At 41.1% G+C, this 12611-nt stretch overlaps 1 protein-coding gene across 2 annotated transcripts; it reads right to left on the reverse strand.

The window, feature by feature from the left end:
- Nucleotides 1-1108: 1108 nt before the first annotated feature.
- Nucleotides 1109-12564, reverse strand: ptcd3 (pentatricopeptide repeat domain 3). Of its 2 annotated transcripts, none has more exons than XM_014966980.2 (23): nucleotides 12427-12564; nucleotides 11854-11906; nucleotides 11534-11573; nucleotides 11389-11434; nucleotides 11224-11292; nucleotides 10998-11102; nucleotides 10004-10127; nucleotides 9807-9910; nucleotides 9563-9724; nucleotides 9428-9488; nucleotides 8806-8888; nucleotides 8513-8657; nucleotides 8367-8420; nucleotides 8179-8268; nucleotides 8057-8085; nucleotides 7752-7858; nucleotides 7586-7664; nucleotides 6689-6779; nucleotides 6525-6610; nucleotides 5703-5839; nucleotides 4788-4829; nucleotides 4545-4703; nucleotides 1109-1265 (listed from the first exon to the last, which is right to left on the reverse strand). In XM_014966980.2, exons 1-23 carry the CDS (start codon nucleotides 12513-12515, stop codon nucleotides 1220-1222), a joined length of 2001 nt encoding a protein of 666 aa, XP_014822466.2. In that variant the 5' UTR covers nucleotides 12516-12564; the 3' UTR covers nucleotides 1109-1219. The 2 variants fall into 2 exon arrangements, with proteins under 2 accessions (XP_014822466.2, XP_014822465.2); XM_014966979.2 differs by having other exon boundaries at nucleotides 9563-9727.
- Between the last annotated feature and the right edge of the window lie 47 nt (nucleotides 12565-12611).

Here is a 12611-nt window from a genome sequence, read left to right on the forward strand (position 1 = left end):
TGACCCTCGCCGGTTCAGATACAAGTCTCCCTCCACCTACTTCTGGCTTTAAAAGCAATTCAGACATTTTCCACTTTTTTTTTCTCCACCCAGGCAATTAAAACACCCTCCATTAATTCAACTCCTCTCTGTGTGTCTATTTAAGGATTTTTACGCCTTGGTTACATCCACAGGTAAAACTGCGTGGCATCAACCAAATCAGGAGGCTGCATGCGACGGAAGGGCCGCATTTCGTATTCCATGCAAAGCGATGGTTCTGAGTGAAGTAGTGTGTGTGTGTATACTTAATGAGAGTGTGTGAAGCTCTGTCTCAGACCACACCCATCCCGGCTCAACACCACCCTGTTCTTCCCTCCCCTGCGCACTTCTGCCCACATATCCTTATTTGGTCGTGCTGGCAGCTCAGCTGATGATTGGTGGAGGGGATTTGATTAGGACGAACTCACCTGTGCTGGCTTGCTCACTCCCACCCTGCATCTCCCCTGAGTGTGGACAGGTAGAGACATGAGAGAATACTTGGGTCGACACTATTTCTCCACAAATTTAGCCATTAATCTAATGTCTTCACCTCATCTGCTGTGCTGAAACATTTGTCTTGCTTGGTTTTTAAGCTTCTTTAAGTGGTTTTGACAGAGATTTTCACACAAACCGCTGACCTGCCTCATCGTAACGAGCATGTCTTGCGTACCTCCACCTCTATAGGCGTACCTCCACCTCTATAGGTGGAGGTACGCAGTCTGTTTACATCTCAAGTTCAGCACATTCCAGACCCCCCTGCCTGTAATTCGCAGGCAACATGTTGAGGAAGGAGCTTATCAGCAGTTTCAGGAAGCTGGTAAATTATCACGGAGAGAAATGTGCGCCTGCATCCTCTCCTTAACCCGCAACCCCCAGTCCCCGAGGATAAAGTCAATTTTGTTGGATTATACAGAAAAACAACTATTTAATACTGGGAAGGTCCATTTCACACTAAGAAACCCAGCGCGAGTCTAAGATCTTCAAATGTCGACCATAAAAGGAAAGAAAAGGATTAAAAACTCCAGAGGAGCAAAAAAAAAGTTACATGAGAAACACTGACCTCTAGTGGACAAAAAGAAAAGAAAGGAGCTGCATTTGTTAGAATGTTTTATTACACAGAGGAGTGGAGACAAGTGTTCCTTACAATAATAAGCAGTAGGACTTTAACAATAAGGGCTTTTATAGTTAAACTGGTTTCTATTTATTCTTCTTTCTCTGGTGCAGCTTCGAATTCAGACACAATGGACCTAGAAGAGAAAGAGGGAAACACACTGAGTTAATGTCTACAGGAAGAGGTCAGCTTTAATAACTGAGGATTCATGTCTGTTTTTTTCAAACAAAAAACAAATTGCATTAAAGGCAAAGAAAGTGCATCCATTTTATATTACTAATTTCTGCCACTGATTAGTAAATAAATGGTGATTAATAATCAGATAAGGAGCAAACTACTCGGTGAGCCTGATATAGAAAGTTAGTTTGATTTTCTTCAGAGTAAAAAAAAAAAACAAAAAGATTGGTTTCTCTAACCCAGTGTTTTTCTAAGTGGGAGGGACACAGATCCCTGGGAGACCATCAGGGGGCGCTAGTGGGGACCTCAAACTGGAGAAAAAAATATTTTAAAAAATCATAATAATTAATTTGTATTTAATATACAGGTCCTTCTCAAAAAATTAGCATATTGTGATAAAGTTAATTATTTTCCATAATATAATGATAAAAATTAAACTGTATTTTAGATTCATTGCACATTAACTGAAATATTTCAGGTCTTTTATTGTTTTAATACTGATGATTTTGGCAAACAGCTCATGAAAACCCAAAATCCCTGTCTCAAAAAATTAGCATATCATGAAAAGGTTCTCTGAACGAGCAATTAACCTCATCATCTCAATCAACAAAGTAACTCTAAACACCTGCAAAAGATTCCTGAGGCTTTTAAAAACTCCCAGCCTGGTTCATTACTCAAAACCGCAATCATGGGTCGGACTGCTGACCTGACTGCTGTCCAGAAGGCCATCAATGACACCCACAAGCAAGAGGGTGAGAAACAGAAAGACATTTCTGAACGAATAGGCTGTTCCCAGAGTGTTATATCAAGGCACCTCAGTGGGAAGTCAGTGGGAAGGAAAAAGTGCGGCAGAAAACGCTGCACAACGAGAAGAGGTGACCGGACCCTGAGGAAGATTGTGGAGAAGGGCCGATTCCAGACCTTGGGGGACCTGCGGAAGCAGTGGACTGAGTCTGGAGTAGAAACATCCATAGCCACCGTGCACAGGCGTGAGCAGGAAAGGGGCCACAGGTCCCTCATTCCCCAGGTCAACCCACTTTTGAACCAGAAACAGCAGCAGAAGCGCCTGAACTGGGCTACAGAGAAGCAGCACTGGACTGTTGCTCAGTGGTCCAAAGTACTTTTTTCGGATTAAAGAAAATTTTGCATGTCATTCAGAAATCAAGGTACCAGAGTCTGGAGGAAGACTGGGGAGAAGGAGATGCCAAAATGCCAGAAGTCCAGTGTCAAGTACCCACAGTCAGTGATGGTCTGGGGAGCCATGTCAGCTGCTGGTGTTGGTCCACTGTGTTTCATCAAGGGCAGGATCAATGCAGCAGCTATCAGGAGGTTTTGGAGCACTTCATGCTTCCATCTGCTGAAAAGCTTTATGGAGATGAAGATTTAATTTTTCAGCACAACCTGGCACCTGCTCACAGTGCCAAAACCACTGGTATTACTGACCATGGTGTTACTGTGCTCAGTTGGCCTGCCAACTCTCCTGACCTGAACCCCATAGAGAATCTGTGGGATATTGTGAAGAGAAAGTTGAGAGACGCAAGACCCAAAACTCTGGATGAGCTTAAGGCCGCTATCGAAACATCCTGGGCCTCCGTAACACCTCAGCAGTGCCACAAGCTGATTGTCTCCATGCCACGGCGCATTGAAGCAGTCATTTCTGCAAAAGGATTCCCGACCAAGTATGAGTGCATAACTAAAGATAATTATTTGAAGGTTGACTTTTTGGTATTAAAACACATTTCTTTTATTGGTCGGATGAAATATGCTAATTTTTTGAAAGAGGGATTTTGGGTTTTCATGAGCTGTTTGCCAAAATCATCAGTATTAAAACAATAAAAGACCTGAAATATTTCAGTTGGTGTGCAATGAATCTAAAATATATGACAGTTTAATTTTTATCGTTACATTATGGAAAATAATTAACTTTATCACAATATGCTAATTTTTTGAGAAGGACCTGTACAAATTAAAAACGTTTTTTTTCATCATAAAACCTAATCCGTTTTTTTTTTTTTACAATGGAGTATTTTTGTAATAAAATTACAAAAATAAAGTCACACAATATTACAAGAAATCTTTGTAGAATAAATTTGCAGCATTACAAGAATAAAGTCATAATAATATAACAATAAATTTGTAGAATTATAGAATAAAGTCTTATTACTATTTTCTGTTTATTTTCATAATTTTATGTTTAATTAGTATGGCCCTAATAGTCAATCGTTATTATACAGTAAATTATAATAGCTGATGTGGCATGGTCATCTTTCTGATTTATCAAGCTGCTTTGCTCTCCAAGCTAGCATAGCTCGCAAAAAATTGAAAAGTTTACAAAAAAAACAAAAAAAAAACAAAAAACAGAAGCAACAGTCACCCTGGCTACAAAAAACAAAACCTTAAGAACTCATGGCTGACTTAAATCAGAAGGCATGATGCAGATTTTATGCTAAACGAACCTAATATTTATTGAATAGTGAATAAAAGTGAGTAAAAACATTGTAATTCTTTATACATTTAGTAGTTTGCAAAGCTAAATTGATGCTCTGAGACCGGTCTCCAGTACTTTTTTTAAGGAGCTATGCTGGATTTTCCTTAGTCCATCGACTTTAGTCTGTTAAGATTTTCAAATAGATTCTTTTTGAAGCTCTCAGTCAGATGCTGCACCAGCCCAAACCATAATCATCCCACCTCCACACTCTTCCTCTGCAGTCAGACAAGGCCTGTAATGTACCTCTCTAACTTATTCAGATGCTGCTGTCAGGACTTTAAATGTTCCAAGTTAGTTCCAAGTAGTGTCTGCTAATAATTCATGACCAGGCTACCCGATAGTGCACAGGTGTCAAACTCCAGTCCTCGAGGGCCGCTGTCCTGCAACTTTTAGATGTGCCTCTGCTGCACCTCACCTGAATAGAATAATTAGGTCATTAGCAGGACTCTGGTGAACTTACCTACACAAGGAGGAGGTAATTAAGCCATTTCATTCCAGTGTTTTGTACCTGTGGTATATCTAAAAACTGCAGGACAGCGGCCCTCGAGGACTGGAGTTTGACACCCCTGCGATAGTGCTTCGCAGTCTACTGTGGGAGTGTTTTCATTAGCATTCTGCTCACCAGTCTGGCGGTTTAAAACTTTTGCATAGTGCCTCATATATTTTTCTAACTCCCCAGATGAAGAGAACGATTTAAGTAAAATTGATTTGCCACTCGGTTTGTCGATTCCAGGTAATTAAGTGAGTCACCTTTGCTTGTCGTTCAGCTCAAACTCAGCCAGTGTCCTCTTAGCTAGCTCCGGGGTTGTTGGGAGACTGAAGGCGGCAGACAGCTGGACCAGCTCCACGGCTCTCTGAGGGGAAGCACTGCATCGACATGCGGTCAGGAAGCTGCTCAACAGCGCCCCACTGTGGAGAAAAGACCGCAGGGAAACAAAGGGTTACGCACTAAAAAAAAATAAAAGAAGAAAAAAAAATGATGTGCAAACTTACGAAGGAACTCTGTTTTTGTCTTTGAAGAGCTGCAGCATGTCCCTGCAGAGGGAACCGGAAGAGACACGATGAGGTCAGAAACCATTAGTTAGTCAAACCTCCTAAACCATTCCATATATTCTCTCCACATAACCAGAAATTTCAACGCATTTTATTTTAATAAAATGAGTTGAATAATAATTTATTTGAAGCTATAAGAGACGGCAGAATAGAAATGATTTTTAGATCTTTTTTTTTTTTTTAAAACCACGCATCATTTATTGTGTGTAATACGATAAAGAGAGTTTAAGGCACGTCTCACCAACTCACATTTAAGACTTTTTAAGACAATTATGAAAGGGATTTAAGACTTACATCGCCTAGAAATGTACAAACTTTGTTCAAACAAACTGCCTTTTCCCATGATACATGCAAAAAGCTTGCTAGCTAGCTGTAAGTTACTGGTAGCCTCAACCGTCTTTTTTCTTCTTTCACTGGAGGTTAAATAAATTTTAAAAATTAAGAGTTGAGAGATGTCTTTACACATTTTCCTTGATTTACAGCTTTATAGCGACAGAAAGAATAACTCAAAGTCAGCAATAAACCAATTAAAGGAAAACTTCAACAGTCTCCAGTCACAGAACGTCATCAAGATGTCTGAGTGTGACTCAAACGTTTGCCTGACTTAAAAGTCCTGCCAGAAAAAAATAGACTATGTCTATGTCTAGACATAGACATAGTCTTGTCTATGTCTAGACAAGACTATTCAAATAGTCTTGTCTAGACATAATTTAATACCTGTGATTAACATATTGAAGGCCCAACTAAAAAGAAAAAAAATGTAAGACATTTTATTGCCTTAATTTTAGATAATTGAGCAGAAGACTTTTTAAGGACGCGCTGCCAGCCTGTAAGTGGTGTGAATCCTTCTCTCACCAGGCCTTTTGGAGCTTGTTGGCCCGCAGCAGCAGGATGGAGATGTGTGACAGCGACGAGGTGCTCCACTCCTTTTTGGGCCTCTCGCCAAACACGCTTTTAACATCCAGAGCACACGCAGCAAAAGACTCCTGAACCTGCAGACGATATGTCAGACAGACATTTTATCACTAGGTCTTGTGGTACTGTTAGTTTTTGGGGCGTTTTAAACATTTACTAGAATTTATTGCCATAATAGAAAACTCCTCACTAGAACTGATAAGACACAAAGACACAATAACAGTGAGCCGTGTAGAGACACACCGACCCAATGTTAATATCTGTATCGGTGCCAATATTGAAAAAAGAAAACAATCCTAGATCAGGTATCAGTAACAATGTGCCCGATTCATACAGGCAGGTCTATTCAGTCTAATTCTATGTTTTGTGCTCTGAGTGACATCATGCTTTATTATTCATTTTACATTATATTTAGAATACCTAAATGCACTTTTTGAACCATTTGAAAGAAAGTTTGCTGCAGTTTTTTTTCCATGTTTGACCACGGTAGTCAGTTTCAGTTTCTTTATGATTATTTTACATTGGCTATTAGACTCCTAATTGTGTTGTCTAAACAAATTAAAATTGTGTTGTTTTTACATGTTTGACCAAACTTATGAAGCTATTTGTGTATTTAAGTGTGCTGTGCTGGTGGAGAGTTATTAAATGAATTTTAATTCAGCACATGTGTTGTTTTTTTTAATACTTGTTTTCAGTCAATCCAACCAGTTTTTTCTGTATCGGACATGAAAAAACGTGGATCAGTGAGGGACGAAAACAAACCTCCGCACTGTGCTCATCTCTGGCCATGAGACTCAGCAGCTCCTCCACCAGATCCACCTTGTTATCATGACCCAAACTCTTAATGTCTGCAGACAATAAAGGGAAATGAACCATATTTATAGAAACAGAGGCAGGTGGAGCGCTCCTGGTGGTGTGGGTCGGACCTTTCCATATGGTGGGCAGCAGGTCCAGGCGGCTGTCCGTGTCCAGAGCCTGCAGCAGGTTCTTCATTCCCTGAGGGTTGGGGTAGAGCAACTGCAAACAGCAGACTGAAGAGTGAGCTACCGTCCACAGACAGCAGGAATCTGCTAACAGTAGCTGCGTTTCCATTGTCCGTGTAATTGCGCAATTTGAAATTTCAAAAATGAATGGAAACGAGGCAATTTTGAAAAAACTTGTTTTTCTATAAAAAGTTTTGCTGCTAGGAGAATGTGGGGTTTTTTTTGGCCGCGTCATAAGTGGTGTATTTCACACGATCTTTAATATTTTACATCATTTCTGATAAAAAATTAAAATAAACAAATCTATTAAAGGGCAAATATGATGATATTTTAAATGTTTAAAAGTACAAAAATGTTGAAAGTGTTCAGGGTAAGTTTTTCTAAACAAATAAATCAAATTCACCTCTTGACAGTAAAAAGCAAAAAAAAAAACAAAAAAACTTTATATCGACAATTATCTAAAAACAGGAAGTGCCATATATGGTGTCTGATTGCTAGGCCTCATCAATCGGGATTGGTCAAATTCACAAAAGCATTCCCCCCATCAGACGAGTCACATGATCAACAACAGGATGTCACTACTGGAGGAAACCAGGAAGAAGAAGATGACAGGAAGTAGCTTGAAGATGACAGCGCTGCGTGTTTTTTAATGACCTTTCACGAGAAAAAAAATGTACCTTTAGAATACCTAAATGCACGTGTGATTTTATTGCGTTTCTTAAATAATGGAAACACTGCATATTAAAAATTGTGTTTTTCCCCCCCCCAACATTAGGGGAACCTTGACAAAGTTTGGTGCACGACTGTAATGGAAACGCAGCCAGATGGGGGGGCACTGACCGAGGGGACGATCCGGCTGTACCACTTCAGCACCACGTCGATGTGCTCCATCAGGCACAGCAGGTTGAAGAAGCGACCGCTGCCGAGAAAACGGGGAGGGTTAGGAAGAAGGAAAAACCAAAAACGAAGGAAGACTGCATCAGAAGAGCCATTTCTGGGAACTTACTAATAGAGAGCCTGTTGATATGAATCTCCTAGCAGCCTCCAGTTCTCCCCAACTTCCACCAGACTGTGAACTTTGTAGCCCAGCTCCAGATCTTTATTGTCCAAACACTTGGAGACATTGGAGGTGAGGTTAATGTAGCAGGAACAGAGTTACAGCCCTACATGCAATTTCCTTGTTTGGTTCTCAAACTTGGTGAATAAAACCCAATTCTGGTTCTACGCTAAAAAAGTAAAGTCAAAGCTAAAAAAAAATTAAAACAGAAAAGAAAGACATTTAAAAAAGAAGGAGAAAGTTTTAAAACTCACCAGTTTCATTGCAGTGGCGAAGAACAAAACTGGGAAGAAAAGAAAAAGATAAGTTTAGAAAGGTTTCCTGTCATCGTATCAGTACAGATGACATCATTTCCTCTCTGTCGCTCTGGGCTCACCGTCATTAGGGTCCTGGCAGGTAAAGCTGGTTCCCTCCAGCTCCATCAACACGTCCTGTAAGATGGCCATGTTGCTGGGCCCGGAGGAGGCTGCGGAGAAAATGTCCACCGCTCAGTCCGCGTACAGGAAGTAGCTCATAAACAGGAAGTAGCTCATAAACACCTGTCTCAGCCACAGCCAGACCTACCTGACTTGTAGAAGAAGACTGTCAGGATGTGCTCATAGGTGGCCAAGCTTGGAGCTGAAGGTTACACAGAAGAAAGCATGGGTGAGGAAACATGACCCTGTGACCCCCAGAGGTAGACGACAGAGGCGATGGAGCCTGTAGCTTACCGATTCCCAGGGCCTTCATCTCGTTCAGAATCTGGGGCGAGAAGGTTTTAGCCAGGAAGCTGCATTGTCTCAGAGCTTTGAGAACGCTGTTGAAGGTGAGCAGGTTGGGACGAACTTTCTGTTCATTCATCTGGTTCAGCAGCTCCTACACCCACACACACACACATACACACATAATTTAACATTGAACACCTGGTCTGGTTGCTTCCTTCAGTTGTTCTGATATTAAAAATGTCTTTGTTTTTTTATTTAAAGGGAATCTGAACAACGTTCCAGAATTGAGTAGTTCTTACAGCGATGAGGTCCCATCTCTCATTGTTCTTCTTTCTGACATCAGGAACTGCTGAGATCAGCGCGTTGAAGACGTGGACATCAGCTGTGAACGCAGAAAAACTGTCAAAAAACCATCAGTTTTGTGGTGCTATGTGACTTTCCCGGCTGAATTAGCCCACCAGGCTAAGCATTGTTTATTTATTTTAGTTTGTTTTAATGTTTGCCCCTTTTGTAAGACTTTATAGTTGGTGTGTAGGTATCAATCGTCCAATAATATCAAGTGATATTTTCCAATTTCCTGTCAACTTCAAATATTTTTTAACTAAAAAAAAAAAAAAATGGCGGTCATCCAGCGGGCTACCACTGGGTTTGGAAAGTTTTCTGGGGGAAACCCTGGTGCTAACAAGTATTAAAAGTAAGACATGTTGCTATATATTGGTTTATTGCGACACGCCTAATGGTAATTAATATTATATCTTGTTATAACCTGATAAAGTGGAGGTGTGGTATGTAATCAAATAGAAGGAGTCCCAGGATTGAACCTTGGGGAACCTCACATCTGAGCTATCCTGGATCTAAGCAGATATTCGTCCAGTATTAGCAATGCGCTGCTTCCTGCTCGCTGTGTGTCCTGATCCTCACCTGACAGTCTGTTGTTGAGCAGGTCTTCATACAGGTTGAAGGCCTTTGCGTATGCTCCGTGCTGCGGGGAGACATAAACAATGAAGGAACGCTGCAGCCGTTTGTTCAGCAAGACAAACGTGAGCGAGGCGTTACCTTCACCATGCCTCTGATCAGAGCGGAGTAACACCGCGCGTCTCTCTCCGGCAGCAGGTTGAAGATCCTCTCCGCGTTGTTGTTCTCCTTCCAGGTGCACTTCAGGAAGTCCATCGCTCGGCGCCCCATGGGTTTCCGCCTCCTGTCCTCCTCCTCCTCCTCCTCCTGAGCCGAACACAGAGACAAACCTCAACACCGGCACTCCGTAGAGCCGACCACATCGTCCTGGTTACGATCGACTCACTCTGTCCTCAGTCTGCGGCGTCCCCTCCTGGACTGGGTCTCTGTCACAGTACAGACAGATGAGGTCCAGCAGCTTATGGGTTGTCTCCATGGAGACCGCTGTGCCTGGAAGGAGCAATATTCACCAGTGAAGCGGCGCATTGGTGGCGTTTTTTTCTTTTTTAAAAGAAACCTAGCCTTTCTTGCGTGCAACCTCACCGGACTGCAGCAGCTGATCATACATCTCCACCGCAGCCGAGACCTTCCTCAGGCTGATCCATTCCTCCAGCGCCTCCTGGCTCACCTCCTCCAGACGCAGCGCCACGCTCTCTGGCATCAAACACTACAAATATACACACAAAACAAACTAACAAAACAAGTACAAACTAAGTGTGCAAGTCACTGATTAATAAGTTCATCTACAATTGATTGCTATCAGAATCAGAACAACAAAATTTGTTTCAGTACGGCCCATCCAAAGCATAAAGAAAAAAAATACATAAACAAACAACATAAGACATGAGTAGACATTTGCCTGAGGCTGCAGGTGCTGATCTTTTGTTAGATGAGAATAACATGAATGTAGATGAGGGAAAAAAATTCCATCTCACAGTGTGTCCCTGCAGGAGACGTGGGATTGCAAAAACGAACAAAAAAAACCCATAACCTCCAGATTAATCGATAAGCGATCTTTTTCTTAAAACCCTCAGTTTTCTCTAGTATCAAAATGGCTGACTGTCTTTCCATAACAAAACAGCTTTATTTTTCAGACTATATGGAATAAAAAAGGGAAGACAAAATTATTTCGTCTCCACTTTATTAAGTACTTATCAAATACAAAGAAAATTGTGGTTTTCTCATATTAGTAAATTTAGACATATTTATAGAATACAACAAGAGAGGAAGCTAATTGGTTGCTGAACAGAAATAAACCGTGTGAAACACTTAATTTCCCCATAAATAGAGACATGTTCAGGCAGAACTCACGACAAAAGTGTATTCTACATCCCAAACCGGTCTCTGTTTGGACAGTTTCTGTATCAACTGGCTATGCTTAAGAGTGATCAATGGCGCCCTCTTTTGGATGGCGGCCAAACTACAACACTGAAAGAACGTTTAAGTGGACATTATTGGAACTAGTTTTCATCTAATAAACCATCAATCGACAATTAATCGGAAGTCGATTAATTATTTGCATCCCTGCGGTTCTTACTGGTATATGCGGTTCTGCGAAGTCTTTGGTGAATAACTTGGGGTTGCTGTTGACAAAGTACTTGGCTGCAGCTCTGCCAGACTCCTGAGAGAGAGAGAACAGCTTCTGCAAAGAGAAAGAAGAAAAATAAAACAACTCACTGTCAGGTAGTGTCCCCATTCATTTTTTGAGAAATCACTATGGAAACACAGATTTAAAGGATGATATATCAAGCGAGAGCTCCTACAAACTCAACGGACGTCCTGGGTGAGAGGTACGGGTCGTCCTGGAACTGGTAGGGATACGCTGTTGGGTCCTGCAGGGAGAAATGTCCAAACAGGAAACATGATAAACAACCAAAATAACAGAACCACGCAGAGAAACCAAAATCTTATCCCGTGAGAACTCTTACTCTTTGGACAGTAGAAGCAAGAGCCTCCAGCACTGCCTCCTTGTTCCTGTCAAGAGGAAAACGCCAATACTGACTGTGCTAAAGAATGTAGTCATCAGTGATCAGAATAAAACTTTTTATACTGTTTATGATACATTAGACATACCATGATTTCTTCCTGGGGATGACTATAGCTTCTTTTGATTCTGAAAAAATGCAAAAATGCAGTTTTTATATCAAGAGACAACAGGAATTCAACACTGTTCTCTCTACTGATTTGCTATGGTTACGGTGCATCGTGAAAGTATTCACATCCCTTAATCTTAACTATACTTCATATTTGTTTTATGTGTGATTTGTCAATGTTTATGTTGCTGGAGAGTGAAAGGTTTTCAGTCTCCAGCAGGTTGTCGTCCTTGGCATTTAGAGACATGAGTCTTTCCATAAACTCCAAATCAAACGTCCATACTAATTTGATTGGTTTACCTTTATGAAGGTCGGTAGCTTGTTGTTGAAGAGCTGAAGTCAGCCCGAAACTCCTGAAGAGAGACAGAACTAAGCTTTCATTATCTGGACAAAACCAATAACGCGCACAATTTAGAAAGACCCCAACCGGGAATCGAACACATGACCTTTGTATTGCAAATACAAGAGGTGCTATCAACTGTGCCACCATAGACGAACCAATAAACTAATATTTTCAACTTGGCCAACGAATAAATGGGAAACAGAATTTAATGCTGCACCTGCATTTACTTAACACAGTAAAGCATCTGTAGTTAGTTTACAGTTTATTGCGGAACTGCTGAAAGACTTTTTTTTTTTTACACGTAGAAGCATTTTTCCCGCTTTGTGACTAAACAGCAGTCTGACCTTTAGCTGCATATGTTTAATTTAAACAGATTTAGCCGACACATAGTAGTGGTGATGTAAGTAAAAAGTCAGAGACGTGACCTCTCCTGCCGGGGGATGCTACTGGTGTTACACTAATAACACACACGACGTTACAAGTAAGCGAAAGAAGAATATGATAGAAAAACATTCACAAGCATGCCCTACCTGCAAGCAAACAGCTGGTTGATGTTAATCCGCAGAAATCTTCCGTTTTTCTGAATATGATGTCCTACGTGCCTACAGGGAGCCGCCATATTGTTAAAAACTGAAGGCTTGTGGGAAAGGGATAAACCATGTCCAATAAAAGAGGGGGAGAGGAAATAATAGTCATAGGTTTTTCAAAAGTTAAT

This window comes from Poecilia mexicana, unplaced genomic scaffold, assembly GCF_051168715.1.
Source record: "Poecilia mexicana isolate PSO_F unplaced genomic scaffold, ASM5116871v1 scaffold_10, whole genome shotgun sequence".
NCBI lineage: Eukaryota > Metazoa > Chordata > Actinopteri > Cyprinodontiformes > Poeciliidae > Poecilia > Poecilia mexicana.

Coding starts and splice junctions, on each gene's coding strand:
- ptcd3 (XM_014966979.2), bottom strand. CDS start 12,515: ATGGCGGCTCCCTGTAGGCACGTAGGACATCATATTCAGAAAAACGGA. Junction 11,907..12,426: donor AACCAGCTGTTTGCTTGCAG/GTAGGGCATGCT, acceptor GTCTCTCTTCAG/GAGTTTCGGGCTGACTTCAG. Junction 4,704..4,787: donor GACAAAAACAGAGTTCCTTC/GTAAGTTTGCAC, acceptor TTTTCTCCACAG/TGGGGCGCTGTTGAGCAGCT.